This window comes from Argopecten irradians, chromosome 3 (genome assembly GCF_041381155.1).
Source record: "Argopecten irradians isolate NY chromosome 3, Ai_NY, whole genome shotgun sequence".
Taxonomy (NCBI): domain Eukaryota; kingdom Metazoa; phylum Mollusca; class Bivalvia; order Pectinida; family Pectinidae; genus Argopecten; species Argopecten irradians.
Window position 1 is genome coordinate 37,186,789 of NC_091136.1, and position 20,869 is coordinate 37,207,657.

Genomic DNA, 20,869 nt, shown 5'->3' on the forward strand with positions numbered 1-20,869 from the left:
TTTGTTTTTGAGTCAACGAACACTTTAATGAAAGTACAAAAATATTCAAATATCAATAAAAAAATAAATATGAAGTTATATATAACGCCAAACATATATTGTAATGCTGCTCAACCACTATAGCTATACAGCTATAATAAAGTTTGCACTGACATGGACTCAATAACTATTCTTTCTAGTATTATCATTATCAGTGCATAATGATAGTACAACACGTGCGGTGATTTTGTTGTTATTACGTGAATAGCCAATGGCGTAGCAATGCGGTGGTAAACGTGGGGTCATGACCCCACTTTTAATGGGAACATATGGATGACTCGATTACAATATAAGCTGTTCAAACGAATACGAATTCTGAAGGCTGAACTAGCTGCCTTTCGGTAAAAGCACGCTATCTTCCAGTAATTATGTGTTAATAGCTTACACACAGTAAAATAGTTTATTATTATACAGTAACTATCACGTGAATTATTTTCGTTCCACTTGTCTTTGAGGAAAGTATAAGCAATACTTTGCATAGCATGTTTACATACTTGCCAACTTTTCAAAATTCTCATGGTGGAGAAAGTGCGTTTAGAACGACATTTTCCAGCCGAAACATGTCGCGCGCGGTACACATTTAAGCAGCTTATAGATGTCCCTCGAGTATTGAAACGGGTTAAGTACAACTGTTCGCTTACAGTCTGAAAATGTGGGCCGCTCAATAAACTTGTCATATAAAATGTCTGAACATTATGATCTCGTTGTGAACGAGAACATTGATGAATGTACATGCATTTCATCTGTTGAGAAGAATTCAAGAATTACAAAAGTTAAAAATTTGATATCGTCGTCTAGATTAAATTATCTTGATACATCACTTTAATTCTTGATGTCATTATTCTTCATAAGATGTTATGCTATGTCATCTTTAGTATTCTAAAGCATTTCATCCTCGAAGGGAGATGGTAGAAGTCTTAATATTTCAACTGTCAAACAAACGAAAATACGAAAACAACCTTTTAAGAGAGCTAAACGTATTATAAGGATTGTCTCCCATCGCTTTACCAAGATTATTAACATTGACATACCTTGTTATTTAAATAGAGATAATCAATTGATTGAGTGATTGATGTTGTGGTATCTCGTGATAACAGTAGTCTTGTCAACTTTATGGTGGTATCTCGTGATAACAGTAGTCTTGTCAACTTTATAGTGGTATCTCGTGATAACAGTAGTCTTGTCAACTTAATAGTGGTATCTCAATGAAGCTTACTTTTGAAGAGATACCGGGCAGCAAACCCCAACCAGTTAAATCATACTTTCACCCTTGCCCCATTCCGTTAGGATGAAGGAGCATTGTCTACAAGTCGACATAGAGGTATGACAGAACATTATCGGGACACCCATCACTGGGACGAATGTTTCAATCGTCTCTACTCCTCGCACTCCTGGCACTGAAAACGCGTAAATCTGATTAAAATCAAATCTCGATCTCTACACCGCTCCAGTAAACCTATATTCTGGAGCGGAATGGAGATCAGGATATGACATAAACCAGATTGAAAACACGTTCAAGTCTTTAACAAAAATTTTATAACGTTAGAGATGATCTTTTTGCTAGCTTTGGTAGCTTAATCCTATGGCGAATGTCTTCTCAATGATGACTGACCACGAGGGTTCGTCATCTTCAATTAAATCACTAAGATGGAACTGATAATTATGAGCCCAGCTAATGATGAACCCATTTGATGATGATGATGAACCCAGTTAATTATGATAATGAACCCAGATGAAAATGATGATGAACCCAACTGATGATGATGAACCCAGCTGCTGATGATGAACCCAGTTAATGATGATGATGAACCCAGTTAATGATGATGAACCCAGTTGATGATGATGATGAACCCAGTTGATGATGAACCCAGCTGATGATGAACCCAGTTGATGATGATGAACCCAGTTAATGATGATGAACCCAGTTGATGATGATGATGAACCCACTTAATGATGATGAACCCAGTTGATGATGATGATGAACCCAGTTGATGATGAACCCAGCTGATGATGAACCCAGTTGATCATGATGAACCCAGTTGATGATGATGATGAAACCAGTTGATGATAATGATGAACCCAGTTGATGATGATGCTGATTGCAGTTGATGATGATGAACCCAGTTCATGATGATGAACTTTTGATTTTATAGAAATAACACGCAGTCATTGTACAACTGGATGGAAAGCCTTCCATAAGGTGGGTTAGAACTTGGCTTGTTTCGCACTTTCGGTGATAGCTGCCTTGTCATGGTGCTCGTCCTTGTAGAGATTTGATCTCATCCGACGGTTCCTTAAAATCCGGATCACCCCAAGTCCTATCTGGACAAGCCATACGCACAGACAACACCAACAGGCCACCTACGGAACAACATAATAGGGCGTTAACCTTACTAGAACTCACAAATGATAGCCAAAATCAAAATCAATCGTAAAATGGTAACCTCAATTAGGAATCCAAACGAACCATCAAAAGACATCGAAAGAAATGTACAGGAAACAACCAAAACATTTTTTAAAGAAAGAAAAAGAAAGAAAAATAAAAACATACGTAATAACATACTAGTAGTAGCGAAAATTTACTCTCATAATTAGCAAAAACGAGTAACAGAGACAAATATGATTAAAATGAGAGGGGGGCGCAAACCTGCATTTGACAAACGTGTTCATGTTTTTTTAACAGAAAATGATAAATATCATATACACACTGAACTGTTTGGTCGAGCAGTACAGATGAATCATTTGTATTGTGTAACTAAGGATTTAATACTGTTACTGAACTGTATGGTCGAGCAGTACAGATCAATCATTTGTATTGCGTAACTGAGGATTCAATACTGTTACTGAACTGTTTGGTCGAGCAGTACAGATCAATCATTTGTATTGTGTAACTGAGGATTCAATACTGTTACTGAACTGTTTGGTCGAGCAGTACAGATCAATCATTTGTATTGCGTAACTGGGGATTCAATACTGTTACTGAACTGTATGGTCGAGCAGTACAGATCAATCATTTGTATTGTGTAACTGAGGATTCAATACTGTTACTGAACTGTTTGGTCGAGCAGTACAGATCAATCATTTGTAATGTGTAACTAAGAATTTAATACTGTTACTGAACTGTTGGGTCGGGCAGTACAGATCATTCAATACTGTTAATGAATTGATAAAATGTTAAAGACTTTCATATTTGTTTTCTCGATTGTTGACAATTCGGAGATTATATAATTCGCGTTTTCTTCCAGGACTAACTGTCAAAATCTATTGTGTAACATAAAGGTGTAAATAAATAGAACGCTTCGTACGCAATTGATAAGACTGTCTGCCATTCCAGTACTATGATAAGTATCATTGACGAGTCCTACTAAGACAACTTACAACAGGTGTACCCCCAGCAATCATTACAACCCACAACCTTCAGAGTTTTTTTTCTGATACTTTTACAATTGAATGACTTACCTCTGATACTTCGAGTAGGTTATAGAAATAGCCAGTGTTAAAGTTATCTCCATTTGCATCGGTCCAATCCTGATCCTGGGCATCTGAACACCTGCTTATACAATGGTTTGAAAATAGTTAATGTGGGATTATCGTATCATAAAATCACACTAGATTTGTTCTCCAGTTTCACAATGGTATAATTGATTTTGTTAAAGGAGTTCCGACTATAAAATACTTGGAGTAATTATATAGTACTCATTTGTGTATGTATTGTAAAGTATTTTGGATAGATATTATTTTTGTGTGATTTCATCATTCATAATTTTGATAAAGATGTCACCACAATAACCAAATCCATGACATCATAACATTATATTTAGTGCTCTGTAACAATACGTTTTCAATACTAGATCCTCCATAGACTCTAATAAAGGCTATCTCGTTAAGATCAATATATATTTTAAGGTATGGCTAGATTAAAAACAGATCTGTAGATGACTTACAAAACGCAGGAAATCAATAAGCGTTAACCAAAACAAAAACTCCCCCCATACAAGGAGACAGGTTTGTATTGGTCATCTCATTCGTATTTAATTTAGGATGCTTCGTTCATGAGAAATAGACCATGCATGTTTCATTCATAATATTTGTTTGAATTCATATAATGCTATTGCGGTTTAGCAAACGATTTGTTTATCACTTACTAATTATGATTTTTGTTCCGTCGCCACTATTTTTTCTACTTCAGATTGTCTTGTCTCGAATTTCATGTAAGTTTATATAGTAGATTTAGTTTCATGGAAAAAACTGGAAACATCTTCCTTGCAATTTTCCTTGATTCTCCATTTTTAAGCAAAACTGTTCTCAGTTTTGTTACTTTTTATATTAGTTATTAATTCAAAACGTACGAAACCTACCCTTTGTAGATTTTGCCCTTGCTGAGCTCAGAGCAAACTGCTGAGATACCAACACTGAGCATACAGGCACAGACGAGTACCAGGAAGGTTACTATAGTGTTTATAAGGAAAAAGGGCCATACCCACATCTGAAAGCTGTGGAAAAAATATCAAAATATCTTAAAATATAGTAATTTCAAATGAGCATCAAAATAATAAATACGTATGACTTACAAATAAATTTGAAATACCCAAAGCATAACATTGCAAAACGCATGGTATCCTTGTGTTTCAAGAAAAATAAGACGATTCAAGACAGCAAATATATGTGTTTCATAATAATGCAAGATAACCGACCGAAAATCAAAGCAAAGCAAGATAATATTATTTCATAGTATGGGCTATATACAAACCGGACAAAATACCTCTAATTAACAGTATGTATTTTGTATTCATTGATTTGCTAATCAAGAGCTTCTTTTATGTAAACAAAATTAAACCTAAAAAAAAAAGATTCTTAAGTATCACTCAAGCGTCTGCATGAAAAAACAAATCTTGAATTGTCTCCCTTACCATGAGACTACATTCTTACTATATCAAACTTACGGAATGGATTTGTCCTGGCGTGTTTTGTAGGTGGCGTAAGCGTTATAAAGTCCAATTCCAAGGGCGTATAATATACAGCCAAATACAAACAGATATATCGGAAAATCACAGTTGGACGCTGGAGAATATTTTGTTGTAAATTGATCTCCTTTTAAATTCCAATCCAGCGATGCGTAAATGAGACAGTTCCCGCTGAATATGGACTACAACAGAAATACGGTATATATGAACGTACATGTATCATATTATTTAGATTCTGTGAATTCGATATCTCGGCTCTAGACCTGATAACCTTCACTTCTTGAGACATTCCAGATAGAGGGGAATGAACAAGTGATATAAATGCAAATGGGAATTAATTTATTTAACGTAATAACAGCAAGTCAAAGTCGTAAACAGATATACTTATGGTGTATCATACCTAGATTTAAGACATTTTATACTAATATTGTTGGTTTTTTTTCATTTATGAATGAATATTCTAATTTCCTTTCCAAACACATCCATACCAGAAATAAACTATTTTGCTCCAGTTCAAGGAAAGAGATGGATAAATCTATTGCAATAACTGTTGGCTTGACATCAGATGTTCTTGGCACTGTTTATTAAATGATATACAGTTTACATTCAATACAATCTGTTTGTTTGTTTGTTTGATTAATTAACGTCCTATCAACAGCTATGTAAGGACGGCCTCTCATGTATGCAGAGTGTTGCGTGTATGTTTTGCGAGGTTCGTGTTTTGGGAGACTGCGGTATGTTCGTGTTGTGTCTTCTTGTATAGTGGAGCTGTTGCCCTTTTTATAGTGATATATCACTGAAGCATGCCGCCGAGGACATCAAGCAACACACCCCATCCAGTCACATTATACTGACAACAGGCGAACCATTCGTCCCACTCCCTGTATGCTGAGCGCTAAGCAGGAGCATAAACTACCACTTTATAGACTTTGATGTGTCTCGGCCAGGGGATGGAACCCAAAGCCTTCCTCACATGGGCAAAGACTCAACTCAGGGCCAAAAGTGAGGCGGTGTCAAAGGAGGCATTAGGAAAGATAAAGTCAGTTAGAAAGAAGAGAAAAGATAAGATCCTAAATTTAGTCGCCTTTTACGATCATGCAATAGGGGCAGCAGGTACAATTCTAACGCCCTACCTGCAGTGCCATCTAAAATCCACAACAGTATTTGGTGTTTCGTTTAACATAACTCTCATCTTCATTTATAACTTGTGAAATTGTTAAGTAAGTATACATTTTTACAATGTTATTGAATCACATTGACAAATTAATGATTATAGCATAATTAGTATCAGTATCACTGTTTGAGAATTCTACATATAGCTTTGGAGCTATGGAAGGTTATTTTCAAGAATAATAAAACAGCACACCTCAACCTTGCACCCCATTCTAGATACAGAAATGGTATTACTGGTTGTATAATGGAATTGTTTTCTCAGAATACTAAGGTTTGTGTCCACTTTCAGGATCTGCCATGCTCATACACGATTTTTATAACATAGGATTACAAACATGCACATGAACAAATGGTACCGTACACGGCACATGTCATCAAATGTGGTTTACCGTTTGGTGTACTATACCCGCATAATTTTATTAGATTACATACCCACAATGCATCCTTGTTTTAGCCAACTTCGAAACTGTGAACAAAGGGCGTCCTGGTGTGGAGTATTAGTTTAACGTGACGTTACTCTAGTGATACTAGTGTATCTTTTTAGAAAGAAATCGTTCCTCTTGACTAATGTCATTGCCGGTATAGGGTACGTATTAGGAAAATAATGGTGTGGTTAGACATTAGTTATGGTACATTTTCTTATCTGAAGCAGATCTGAAACATTGTACTTTTTAAACACGTGGCGTTCCTACACGTGGTACGATTTTATATCTCAAATAGTTTTGTTTATGTTACATATTTAATAACATGTTCAGAAACTGTTATAAAAACATAACAAGGCAATGAACTCTGAAAGGAAATTAAGATAATATATAGGTCACTTAACAACCGTTTTTTAGTTATAAGTTTTTACATGTACACTAAACGATTGTCAGATGTGTGTACATATACAGCGTGTTAATTTGTTCAAAACAGTGTGCTATTAAAATATCAGTGCACACTTAAAACCTACAACATTACCTGGTATTGTGTATAACAATAGAGATATGTTTCATTTCATTTCCAACTATTTCAAGTGCATGAAAAAATTACTTGTATCGAGCAGTAGGCAATTCCAGCGTATGCCCTCTCCATCATCATGAACTGTCATTGCGTATGTTTACTGGATATAGAAAGTACATTTCTGTAAAATTGCATATATACTGAATCTTCACAATAAAACCTATAATGTAACGAGTTATAATACCGATTAGTGAATAACTAACTCATTCGCCCAATATCAGAGACAAAATGGTTAACACGGGAAACCACAGATGTTGACTCGAAATTAATCTAAATCAGTTAAGATATTGGTGTTATTCTTAAAGAGCATTATTTGTCGAATATTCATAATAATTATATGACTTAAATGATTATATTCACATTTGTTTCAAAATGCATGCCAATGTCTGATGATCAACGATTATTTGTAATGGAGGAAGTCCCGGTGCAGTGGAACTGAACATGACACGTCTGTAGTTAACAATAGAATCCTTACCCTTGATACTCCAAACGATACACACACCACTAGAGCAATTAAACATGACGCGAAGTACAAAATGGTCTGAAGCAGGAGATGAAGATCCACCATGCCTATGTTGTTTTCTGTAAATAGAATGTCAATATTATTTGTAACACAGCTTTAAAATGTCTCCCGCAACACTAAACCTAACAGTAACTTGTCCTTGTGGAGGCCTTTTAAGACCAAACGCATGCTCGATTGGTTTTCAATGCCATGTATGTTGTTTTTTAAGACGTTAGATTATTCAGCTTGATGAGAATTGAACTAAAATATAAAACGACTATATTGGTACCAGTCAAATCATTTTTCATGAAATGTCTAATTGCGATATCTCGTTTATGTTACGGATAAGCTATTTGTGGCGATAATAAACATTTTGTTTACAGCATTATGTCGTTGGTTGTGTTGTGAAATGTTGACAATGTAATATAAGTAATGATTGATCAATGTTCCTACACTACTGTACTTATTGTGTTGAGTGTGTACTATGAGCTACCATTGTAAGGCAATTATTTGTATTCAATTATTTCTTGAATCAATTACAACCAAATATCTATATTATGCAGGTAATACACAAACGAACGTTGAGACACTAATATAACAAAAAATAATGCGTTGTCCGTGACATTTAAGAGTAATAATAAATTATACTGATATTAAAAAAAGCACTTCGTTTTCCATGATATTTAAAGAGGGGTGATAATTGAACTTAGATTACAAATAATTCACGTGATTAACATGCACATGTCATTTGAAAGCATGCAGGGCGTCAGACTTAGCTATTGATTACACCATGTACATTGGTATCGCCTAGTTTCCTGACAGCAATGCGCTAACACGGAAATTGATGACACCATCAGTGCTAACACATTAACATACCATGGCTGATTAATACAATAACAAAAACAATTTTACCCACGTTTAGCTTATATAAATACGGTCAGAACAAGAAAACCTGTATTTGCCGAAGTACGTAAGTGTAGGAATATTTTCATCAGTGAAACCTAGCTAGGCACTAACTAAAATTAAAAAAAACATACTTTGACAAAGAATCTATTGCTATCAAATTCGTCTATTTTTAGAAAAATAGTTTTGGTACCACGAGAGTGGAATAACACGATATATTGTGATACAGTAGAAATACTTCTTCTTTTATTTGAATGCCATATTTTAACTTGAGATAGCGAGGTTAAGTTGCGATATGTATCAAATATTGTACTTAATGTTGCCGTTCACTATCAAAACAGGAAGTTACACAATACAAAACCACATTATGGATCTTCAAAGATTTTTCACACATTGAGCCTATGGATGTAATTGGTTACTTGGGGATGACGTTGATCGCAGGTTCGCGTGGATGACGTTGGTCACCTTAATTAACACGCTTTGTGTAAACAGATGTCGAAAACAGACGGGACGCTGGTGTTGTCTTATGTCGAAAACAGACGGGACGCTGGTGTTGTCTTTTTGTATAATCAAACCAATGTCGTTTTATTTGTTTGTGTAAACAGATGTCGAAAACAGACGGGACGCTGGTGTTGTCTTATTGTATAATCAAACCAATGTCGTTTTATTTGTTTGTGTAAACAGATGTCGAAAACAGACGGGACGCTGGTGTTGTCTTATTGTATAATCAAACCAATGTCGTTTATTTGTTTGTGTAAACAGATGTCGAAAACAGACGGGACGCTGGTGTTGTCTTATTGTATAATCAAATCAATGTCGTTTTATTTGTTTGTGTAAACAGATGTCGAAAACAGACGGGACGCTGGTGTTGTCTTATTGTATAATCAAACCAATGTCGTTTTATTTGTTTGTGTAAACAGATGTCGAAAACAGACGGGACGCTGGTGTTGTCTTATTGTATAATCAAACCAATGTCGTTTTATTTGTTTGTGTAAACAGATGTCGAAAACAGACGGGACGCTGGTGTTGTCTTATTGTATAATCAAAACCAATGTCGTTTTATTTGTTTGTGTAAACAGATGTCGAAAACAGACGGGACGCTGGTGTTGTCTTATTGTATAATCAAACCAATGTCGTTTTATTTGTTTGTGTAAACAGATGTCGAAAACAGACGGGACGCTGGTGTTGTCTTATTGTATAATCAAACCAATGTCGTTTTATTTGTTTGTGTAATCAGATGTCGAAAACAGACGGGACGCTGGTGTTGTCTTATTGTATAATCAAACCAATGTCGTTTTATTTGTTTGTGTAAACAGATGTCGAAAACAGACGGGACACTGGTGTTGTCTTATTGTATAATCAAACCAATGTCGTTTTATTTGTTTGTGTAAACAGATGTCGAAAACAGACGGGACGCTGGTGTTGTCTTATTGTATAATCAAACCAATGTCGTTTTATTTGTTTGTGTAAACAGATGTCGAAAACAGACGGGACGCTGGTGTTGTCTTATTGTATAATCAAACCAATGTCGTTTTATTTGTTTGTGTAAACAGATGTCGAAAACAGACGGGACGCTGGTGTTGTCTTATTGTATAATCAAACCAATGTCGTTTTATTTGTTTGTGTAAACAGATGTCGAAAACAGACGGGACGCTGGTGTTGTCTTATTGTATAATCAAACCAATGTCGTTTTATTTGTTTGTGTAAACAGATGTCGAAAACAGACGGGACGCTGGTGTTGTCTTATTGTATAATCAAACCAATGTCGTTTTATTTGTTTGTGTAAACAGATGTCGAAAACAGACGGGACGCTGGTGTTGTCTTATTGTATAATCAAACCAATGTCGTTTTATTTGTTTGTGTAAAACAGATGTCGAAAACAGACGGGACGCTGGTGTTGTCTTATTGTATAATCAAACCAATGTCGTTTTATTTGTTTGTGTAAACAGATGTCGAAAACAGACGGGACGCTGGTGTTGTCTTATTGTATAATCAAACCAATGTCGTTTTATTTGTTTGTGTAAACAGATGTCGAAAACAGACGGGACGCTGGTGTTGTCTTATTGTATAATCAAACCAATGTCGTTTTATTTGTTTGTGTAAACAGATGTCGAAAACAGACGGGACGCTGGTGTTGTCTTATTGTATAATCAAACCAATGTCGTTTTATTTGTTTGTGTAAACAGATGTCGAAAACAGACGGGACGCTGGTGTTGTCTTATTGTATAATCAAACCAATGTCGTTTTATTTGTTTGTGTAAACAGATGTCGAAAACAGACGGGACGCTGGTGTTGTCTTATTGTATAATCAAACCAATGTCGTTTTATTTGTTTGTGTAAACAGATGTCGAAAACAGACGGGACGCTGGTGTTGTCTTATTGTATAATCAAACCAATGTCGTTTTATTTGTTTGTGTAAACAGATGTCGAAAACAGACGGGACGCTGGTGTTGTCTTATTGTATAATCAAACCAATGTCGTTTTATTTGTTTGTGTAAACAGATGTCGAAAACAGACGGGACGCTGGTGTTGTCTTATTGTATAATCAAACCAATGTCGTTTTATTTGTTTGTGTAAACAGATGTCGAAAACAGACGGGACGCTGGTGTTGTCTTATTGTATAATCAAACCAATGTCGTTTATTTGTTTGTGTAAACAGATGTCGAAAACAGACAGGACGCTGGTGTTGTCTTATTGTATAATCAAACCAATGTCGTTTTATTTGTTTGTGTAAACAGATGTCGAAAACAGACGGGACGCTGGTGTTGTCTTATTGTATAATCAAACCAATGTCGTTTTATTTGTTTGTGTAAACAGATGTCGAAAACAGACGGGACGCTGGTGTTGTCTTATTGTATAATCAAACCAATGTCGTTTTATTTGTTTGTGTAAACAGATGTCGTTTGTTATATGTTTGTGTAAACAGATGTCGAAAACAGACGGGACGCTGGTGTTGTCTTATTGTATAATCAAACCAATGTCGTTTTATTTGTTTGTGTAAACAGATGTCGAAAACAGACAGGGACGCTGGTGTTGTCTTATTGTATAATCAAACCAATGTCGTTTTATTTGTTTGTGTAAACAGATGTCGAAAACAGACGGGACGCTGGTGTTGTCTTATTGTATAATCAAACCAATGTCGTTTTATTTGTTTGTGTAAACAGATGTCGAAAACAGACGGGACGCTGGTGTTGTCTTATTGTATAATCAAACCAATGTCGTTTTATTTGTTTGTGTAAACAGATGTCGAAAACAGACGGGACGCTGGTGTGTCTTATTGTATAATCAAACCAATGTCGTTTTATTTGTTTGTGTAAACAGATGTCGAAAACAGACGGGACGCTGGTGTGTCTTATTGTATAATCAAACCAATGTCGTTTTATTTGTTTGTGGTAAACAGATGTCGAAAACAGACGGGACGCTGGTGTTGTCTTATTGTATAATCAAACCAATGTCGTTTTATTTGTTTGTGTAAACAGATGTCGAAAACAGACGGGACGCTGGTGTTGTCTTATTGTATAATCAAACCAATGTCGTTTTATTTGTTTGTGTAAACAGATGTCGAAAACAGACGGGACGCTGGTGTTGTCTTATTGTATAATCAAACCAATGTCGTTTTATTTGTTTGTGTAAACAGATGTCGAAAACAGACGGGACGCTGGTGTTGTCTTATTGTATAATCAAACCAATGTCGTTTTATTTGTTTGTGTAAACAGATGTCGAAAACAGACGGGACGCTGGTGTTGTCTTATTGTATAATCAAACCAATGTCGTTTTATTTGTTTGTGTAAACAGATGTCGAAAACAGACGGGACGCTGGTGTTGTCTTATTGTATAATCAAACCAATGTCGTTTTATTTGTTTGTGTAAACAGATGTCGAAAACAGACGGGACGCTGGTGTGGTCTTATTGTATAATCAAACCAATGTCGTTTTATTTGTTTGTGTAAACAGATGTCGAAAACAGACGGGACGCTGGTGTTGTCTTATTGTATAATCAAACCAATGTCGTTTTATTTGTTTGTGTAAAACAGATGTCGAAAACAGACGGGACGCTGGTGTTGTCTTATTGTATAATCAAACCAATGTCGTTTTATTTGTTTGTGTAAACAGATGTCGAAAACAGACGGGACGCTGGTGTTGTCTTATTGTATAATCAAACCAATGTCGTTTTATTTGTTTGTGTAAACAGATGTCGAAAACAGACGGGACGCTGGTGTTGTCTTATTTGTATAATCAAACCAATGTCGTTTTATTTGTTTGTGTAAACAGATGTCGAAAACAGACGGGACGCTGGTGTTGTCTTATTGTATAATCAAACCAATGTCGTTTTATTTGTTTGTGTAAACAGATGTCGAAAACAGACGGGACGCTGGTGTTGTCTTATTGTATAATCAAACCAATGTCGTTTTATTTGTTTGTGTAAACAGATGTCGAAAACAGACGGGACGCTGGTGTTGTCTTATTGTATAATCAAACCAATGTCGTTTTATTTGTTTGTGTAAACAGATGTCGAAAACAGACGGGACGCTGGTGTTGTCTTATTGTATAATCAAACCAATGTCGTTTTATTTGTTTGTGTAAACAGATGTCGAAAACAGACGGGACGCTGTGTGTTGTCTTATTGTATAATCAAACCAATGTCGTTTTATTTGTTTGTGTAAACAGATGTCGAAAACAGACGGGACGCTGGTGTTGGTCTTATTGTATAATCAAACCAATGTCGTTTTATTTGTTTGTGTAAACAGATGTCGAAAACAGACGGGACGCTGGTGTTGTCTTTATTGTATAATCAAACCAATGTCGTTTTATTTGTTTGTGTAAACAGATGTCGAAAACAGACGGGACGCTGGTGTTGTCTTATTGTATAATCAAACCAATGTCGTTTTATTTGTTTGTGTAAACAGATGTCGAAAACAGACGGGACGCTGGTGTTGTCTTATTGTATAATCAAACCAATGTCGTTTTATTTGTTTGTGTAAACAGATGTCGAAAACAGACGGGACGCTGGGTGTGGTCTTATTGTATAATCAAACCAATGTCGTTTTATTTGTTTGTGTAAACAGATGTCGAAAACAGACGGGACGCTGGTGTTGTCTTATTGTATAATCAAACCAATGTCGTTTTATTTGTTTGTGTAAACAGATGTCGAAACAGCTCGAAAACAGACGGGACGCTGGTGTGTTGTCTTATTGTATAATCAAACCAATGTCGTTTTATTTGTTTGTGTAAACAGATGTCGAAAACAGACGGGACGCTGGTGTGGTCTTATTGTATAATCAAACCAATGTCGTTTTATTTGTTTGTGTAAACAGATGTCGAAAACAGACGGGACGCTGGTGTTGTCTTTTTGTATAATCAAACCAATGTCGTTTTATTTGTTTGTGTAAACAGATGTCGAAAACAGACGGGACGCTGGTGTTGTCTTATTGTATATCAAATATTTTTGTAAACCAATGTCGTTTTATTTGTTTGTGTAAACAGATGTCGAAAACAGACGGGACGCTGGTGTTGTCTTATTGTATAATCAAACCATGTCGTTTTATTTGTTTGTGTAAACAGATGTCGAAAACAGACGGGACGCTGGTGTTGTCTTATTGTATAATCAAACCAATGTCGTTTTATTTGTTTGTGTAAACAGATGTCGAAAACAGACGGGACGCTGGTGTGTCTTATTGTATAATCAAACCAATGTCGTTTTATTTGTTTGTGTAAACAGATGTCGAAAACAGACGGGACGCTGGTGTTGTCTTATTGTATAATCAAACCAATGTCGTTTTATTTGTTTGTGTAAACAGATGTCGAAAACAGACGGGACGCTGGTGTTGTCTTATTGTATAATCAAACCAATGTCGTTTTATTTGTTTGTGTAAACAGATGTCGAAAACAGACGGGACGCTGGTGTTGTCTTATTGTATAATCAAACCAATGTCGTTTTATTTGTTTGTGTAAACAGATGTCGAAAACAGACGGGACGCTGGTGTTGTCTTATTGTATAATCAAACCAATGTCGTTTTATTTGTTTGTGTAAACAGATGTCGAAAACAGACGGGACGCTGGTGTTGTCTTATTGTATAATCAAATCAATGTCGTTTTATTTGTTTGTGTAAACAGATGTCGAAAACAGACGGGACGCTGGTGTTGTCTTATTGTATAATCAAACCAATGTCGTTTTATTTGTTTGTGTAAACAGATGTCGAAAACAGACGGGACGCTGGTGTTGTCTTATTGTATAATCAAACCAATGTCGTTTTATTTGTTTGTGTAAACAGATGTCGAAAACAGACGGGACGCTGGTGTTGTCTTATTGTATAATCAAACCAATGTCGTTTTATTTGTTTGTGTAAACAGATGTCGAAAACAGACGGGACGCTGGTGTTGTCTTATTGTATAATCAAACCAATGTCGTTTTATTTGTTTGTGTAAACAGATGTCGAAAACAGACGGGACGCTGGTGTTGTCTTATTGTATAATCAAACCAATGTCGTTTTATTTGTTTGTGTAAACAGATGTCGAAAACAGACGGGACGCTGGTGTTGTCTTATTGTATAATCAAACCAATGTCGTTTTATTTGTTTGTGTAAACAGATGTCGAAAACAGACGGGACGCTGGTGTTGTCTTATTGTATAATCAAACCAATGTCGTTTTATTTGTTTGTGTAAACAGATGTCGAAAACAGACGGGACGCTGGTGTTGTCTTATTGTATAATCAAACCAATGTCGTTTTATTTGTTTGTGTAAACAGATGTCGAAAACAGACGGGACGCTGGTGTTGTCTTATTGTATAATCAAACCAATGTCGTTTTATTTGTTTGTGTAAACAGATGTCGAAAACAGACGGGACGCTGGTGTTGTCTTATTGTATAATCAAACCAATGTCGTTTTATTTGTTTGTGTAAACAGATGTCGAAAACAGACGGGACGCTGGTGTTGTCTTATTGTATAATCAAACCAATGTCGTTTTATTTGTTTGTGTAAACAGATGTCGAAAACAGACGGGACGCTGGTGTTGTCTTATTGTATAATCAAACCAATGTCGTTTTATTTGTTTGTGTAAACAGATGTCGAAAACAGACGGGACGCTGGTGTTGTCTTATTGTATAATCAAACCAATGTCGTTTTATTTGTTTGTGTAAACAGATGTCGAAAACAGACGGGACGCTGGTGTTGTCTTATTGTATAATCAAACCAATGTCGTTTTATTTGTTTGTGTAAACAGATGTCGAAAACAGACGGGACGCTGGTGTTGTCTTATTGTATAATCAAACCAATGTCGTTTTATTTGTTTGTGTAAACAGATGTCGAAAACAGACGGGACGCTGGTGTTGTCTTATTGTATAATCAAACCAATGTCGTTTTATTTGTTTGTGTAAACAGATGTCGAAAACAGACGGGACGCTGGTGTTGTCTTATTGTATAATCAAACCAATGTCGTTTTATTTGTTTGTGTAAACAGATGTCGAAAACAGACGGGACGCTGGTGTGGTCTTATTGTATAATCAAACCAATGTCGTTTTATTTGTTTGTGTAAACAGATGTCGAAAACAGACGGGACGCTGGTGTGGTCTTATTGTATAATCAAACCAATGTCGTTTTTATTTTGTTTGTGTAAACAGATGTCGAAAACAGACGGGACGCTGGTGTGGTCTTATTGTATAATCAAACCAATGTCGTTTTATTTGTTTGTGTAAACAGATGTCGAAAACAGACGGGACGCTGGTGTGGTCTTTTTGTATAATCAAACCAATGTCGTTTTATTTGTTTGTGTAAACAGATGTCGATAACAGACGGGACGCTGGTGTGGTCTTATTGTATAATCAAACCAATGTCGTTTTATTTGTTTGTGTAAACAGATGTCGAAAACAGACGGGACGCTGGTGTTGTCTTATTGTATAATCAAACCAATGTCGTTTTATTTGTTTGTGTAAACAGATGTCGAAAACAGACGGGACGCTGGTGTGGTCTTATTGTATAATCAAACCAATGTCGTCTTATTTGTTTGTGTAAACAGATGTCGAAAACAGACGGGACGCTGGTGTTGTCTTTTTGTATAATCAAACCAATGTCGTTTTATTTGTTTCATTACGTTAAGCTACAGTAACTTTAATATATCTTTAAAATGAATATATTACTTATGGAACTATTCTTATTGTACCGTTTATGAATTACAAATTTGAAGATAGTTATTGTTTGATATCCAGTTATTAGGAGATATCTCATCTCAGAATAGTTATAATGACATAAAAACAGGAATTAGGTAACAGGTCAAGTCTATAAAGCCGTCTCCTTGTTGAAAAATAAATGCAATTACAATGTACGATAGCGCATACAAATAATAGTTACATGTAGAAAAGCTAACATACCTAAATATTAGCAAATGCATAATTTATTTGTGTAAGGATCTGCTCTGGTGAGGTTTCAGTCTCGTTGAAGTCTCGTTTTAACATTAATCAAAGAGCTTTTGTAATTTTCAAAAACTAATTGTCTCACTTTGTAGAAAGTTTCCCTAATGAAAATTTCTCGAAAAAAATAAACTTCTATTACTAGTAGATAAGTACATACATTTAAAAAAATGACCCATGAGGCGACCATTTTGAAAATCTCTGTAGAGAGGCGAAATTCACCCTTTTTTACTTAACTTGGTGTTGCGACAACATTTTTAGCAATGTCAAGTTAATGTTTGCTGTAAGTCTTATTTAGGTTTCCTGAGATAAAAAAAAAGATCAGCATTTAAGTGTGGAATTATAACCATTTGTCTTTTAGTTTTACATTTTAGTGAAGATAAAATGATTTGAAATTTTAGAAAGAAATGCTGAAAAATAGCAAATTTTGTAACGGGACAAAAGATCAAGCACACTAACCCCTATTTTTATGATGGTCTTAGAAACAGCAATTTCTTTTAGAAAACGTTAGTCATCTATGAAGCGTTGAATCTGTCATGACTTAATCTTCAAAATTTAGCTTGAAAGGGTAACATATATTGCAGGTCTGAACAAAACTAATGGCTTGACTGTGTAATATTATTATATTGCCAATATCAATGTTTACCAGAGAACTAATTAACAAAATATTGCTTTTGTTTGTTGTGTGTATGCTCAAAATTACGCTAACCAACATATTCTTTTTATTCCATTTTTGATATGAATTCCTATTTCCAAATATCTATATTAGTAAAAAAACGACTTTCTTATGGTTTCAATATAATGAATCTCTGATTCACGAATTTATTATTAATCATTACATTACTTTCGACAGAACAAGTGACAATAATTAAAAAAATCAAGAGTAACTGATAATTGAGAGAAAATAGTGAAATAAAAAGAGATTGTCTTTCGTTATCATCAAGAAGACCCACAGTTAGAGATAGGGCTGTATTACAATCATTTGTTCACTAGATTTAGATGATTTGAAATAAATACATAAAAAGTCAATGCCAATGTCATAATAACTATCATATTGAAATATTTACATTTATGTTGCGTGTTCGCTATGTAATAAACGTATGGGAGTATGAACATGAAGCGCTACGTACATTTAGGGGCCGCGGTGGCCGAGTGGTTAAGATGTCTTGACATATTACCACAAGCCCTCCATCTCTGGGTCGCGAGTTCGAATCCAATGTGGGGCAGTTGCCAGGTACTGACCGCTGGTCGGTGGTTTTTCTCCGGGTTCTCCGGCTTTCCTCCACCAGCAAACCTGGCACGTCCTTAAATGACCCTGGCTGTTAATACGACGTTAAACTAATAAAACAAACTTATGTAATAAACGAATGGGAGTATGAACATGAAGCGCTACGTACATGTACCGCGCTTCATTATTTCCCGCTGTCCAGTTAACAATGAATATATTGACGATGGATGAGATCGGGGCACTGATTCGTCAAATATACACCTTTTTTGTCTTAATTTCAAATATTTAAACTTAACTAATCCCAAAAATCAAAATCTCATCAATATATATATTTGAAGCATGTAAATGTTTGAAATATCATCATAGAAAATGGATAAAAAACTACGCCAATTTAGTATTCTTTTTGTTGCGGTGCAGAAGTAATTAGACAGTTCCACGAAATCCTGGTGGGCTGTTACATTATTCAATCAGTTCCCGGGCTGTTCCAACTGTGCCTATAGCGTCAAATAAATAATAAATGTCTCAATGCGATTAAAGGAATATTCTTAGGAATAATCTGTCGAAATGTGAATATAAAAAAAATGTTATTTTTTGTTCACTGGTGTACGAACGTCATTTTTTGACAGATGTTTTAACATGACGCGATTCGTCAATATACTAAACGTTTTATCCGTCTATACTAAATGTTTTATCCGTCAATACTAAAAAATGTATCTGTCAATACGATCACGTGAATTTGTTCCACATCTGACGGACCTTTTTCCTCTGGTAATTGAAACGACATACAGTCCCTCCAAAATGTGACGTCACATTCACTGAAAGAGGTTTATATTTTACGACAGATAGTACAAATTCTCTCCGCTAGGCTACGCTCATAAATACTAAGACAGGTCAGGGCCGCCATTTTGGTCAAGATCCTGACCAAAATGATTCTGATTGGTCAATGCAATCAACAAATCGTTGGGTTCATGTAGACCCGAGATTCCCTTCCATCAATAAATAATTAATATTGTTTAGAAATTTCCATTGTATAGCAGACAAGAGGCCAGCAATGCCAAAAAATAGATGTTGGTATATTTTTCCGCGAAAATATGCAGACGCCATTTTGAAAAGGAATATCCGCTGAACGTAATAAATATTAGCCTATCAAATTCACAAGATTGATAGCCCTGCATGATATGTCTTTCGGAGCGAAGCCTAGCGGAGAGTAGAAAAACTAGGGCAGGCAATTAAGTCTAATTTTATGATATCGAATCACACAATCTCTCCCAGAGTGCAATAGCGATCCCCACAATTTCACCTCTGTAAACGGCCCAGCAAAATTTCAAGATTCTTGAAAAACTTATTTCGGACGCACACTAAATTATTTAATACATATGTTAAGTTTCCTTTGGTATCTCCTTTTGTATTTGCTTATAAACAACTGTTAAACCAAACGATTATGGACTCTTTTGCGGATACACTACATTTACTTGTAAGGAAATAGTCACGACTTGCATACGACGTCCGCCGTTTCAAAAACAATCACTAACGTTATGACGTTATGTAGAAAGCGGGCGCAGTGTTATCAAAAAATCGTTATGACGTAATAAAATATTCTGTGCCCCGAGGTAGACAGAGGTGAAATTGTGGATCTCGAAAGCCCCCGGCGCATCATGATCACTTGAATACGATATCCAAAATGAAATCCAATTCTTGGTTTTTTCCTTGTTTCACTGAGAGAGATATATCGCTTGCCGCACGGAAAAAATATTTGTCTTATCGAACTGGAATAAGTGTACTCTCTTATTTATAACCGTGAATAATATAAGAGCGCCATTGCAAAACTATCTAATTCAGAGTTAGACTAGTTTCCGCCTCAGTTACCTCCCTTGCGGAAGCTACACAGCGATCGAGCTATACGCAAAGCGGAGCGCAGCCTGGCTGAGACTAATTCAGAGAATAAAAAACATTAGTAACGCATTGACATATTGTTTAAACAAACAGAATGTATACGTCTACATACCTTTGTCATGAAGAAAAGGACGATCCCGTGATACGGGAGTTTCGAAAGAGTAACAATGACGTCATCTCGGTGATTGTGACGTCACGTTTTAGCGGGAACGTATGATGTAAAAATAGCCAAGAAGAGAGGTTTAGATAACGTGCGTGTATTTTACCTGTAATTCGTCATCACTCCTTGCTGAATGCTGCATGTACGTCTGACAATTAACTTGTTGTACGTGTTTTATATTTAATAAAAGTTACATGTATTAATATTTCAATATTATTACTGAAGTTGGACTCAATGAAACTCCTTAAAAAATCTGGTTTCATTTGCTAATGAACTTGGGTATCTTTTAACACGGGTATTCGCACAAGAAGATCTTCTTGACCTACTTTCGCCTATGAAGGTGAAGCTTCCTATAACTACTGCCTACTGTGGTGGTAGACCTAGATCTAAACAGTGGTGTTTTGAAAAAGTGATGTATTCTTTTGAGGTTTCAGTCCCGTTGAAGTCTCGTTTCGACATAAATCAAAGAACTTACGATATTATCAAATAAAATCTATCAATATCTGTAGCAAGGTGCCAGTTGTAAATTTTGTCAAAATATTTAAACGGGGATTTTAAGAAATGGCCCATTTGGCGCCCATTTTGAAATTACATCTTTTTTCG

At 35.7% G+C, this 20,869-nt stretch overlaps 1 protein-coding gene across 3 annotated transcripts; it reads right to left on the reverse strand.

The window, feature by feature from the left end:
- On the reverse strand, positions 1-20,304 carry LOC138318453 (transmembrane protein 179-like). 3 transcript variants are annotated; one of them, XM_069260804.1, is made up of 6 exons: positions 20,219-20,304; positions 7,654-7,760; positions 4,983-5,185; positions 4,398-4,532; positions 3,499-3,589; positions 1-2,400 (listed from the first exon to the last, which is right to left on the reverse strand). In XM_069260804.1, exons 2-6 carry the CDS (start codon positions 7,744-7,746, stop codon positions 2,245-2,247), a joined length of 678 nt encoding a protein of 225 aa, XP_069116905.1. In that variant the 5' UTR covers positions 7,747-7,760; positions 20,219-20,304; the 3' UTR covers positions 1-2,244. The 3 variants fall into 3 exon arrangements, with proteins under 3 accessions (XP_069116905.1, XP_069116907.1, XP_069116906.1); XM_069260806.1 differs by lacking the exon at positions 20,219-20,304 and adding an exon at positions 18,116-18,285; XM_069260805.1 differs by lacking the exon at positions 20,219-20,304 and having other exon boundaries at positions 7,654-7,852.
- Positions 20,305-20,869: the final 565 nt, after the last annotated feature.

Coding starts and splice junctions, on each gene's coding strand:
- LOC138318453 (XM_069260804.1), bottom strand. CDS start 7,746: ATGGTGGATCTTCATCTCCTGCTTCAGACCATTTTGTACTTCGCGTCA. Junction 5,186..7,653: donor TATCGTTTGGAGTATCAAGG/GTAAGGATTCTA, acceptor TTTCTGTTGTAG/TCCATATTCAGCGGGAACTG. Junction 2,401..3,498: donor ACCTACTCGAAGTATCAGAG/GTAAGTCATTCA, acceptor GTTGTTCCGTAG/GTGGCCTGTTGGTGTTGTCT.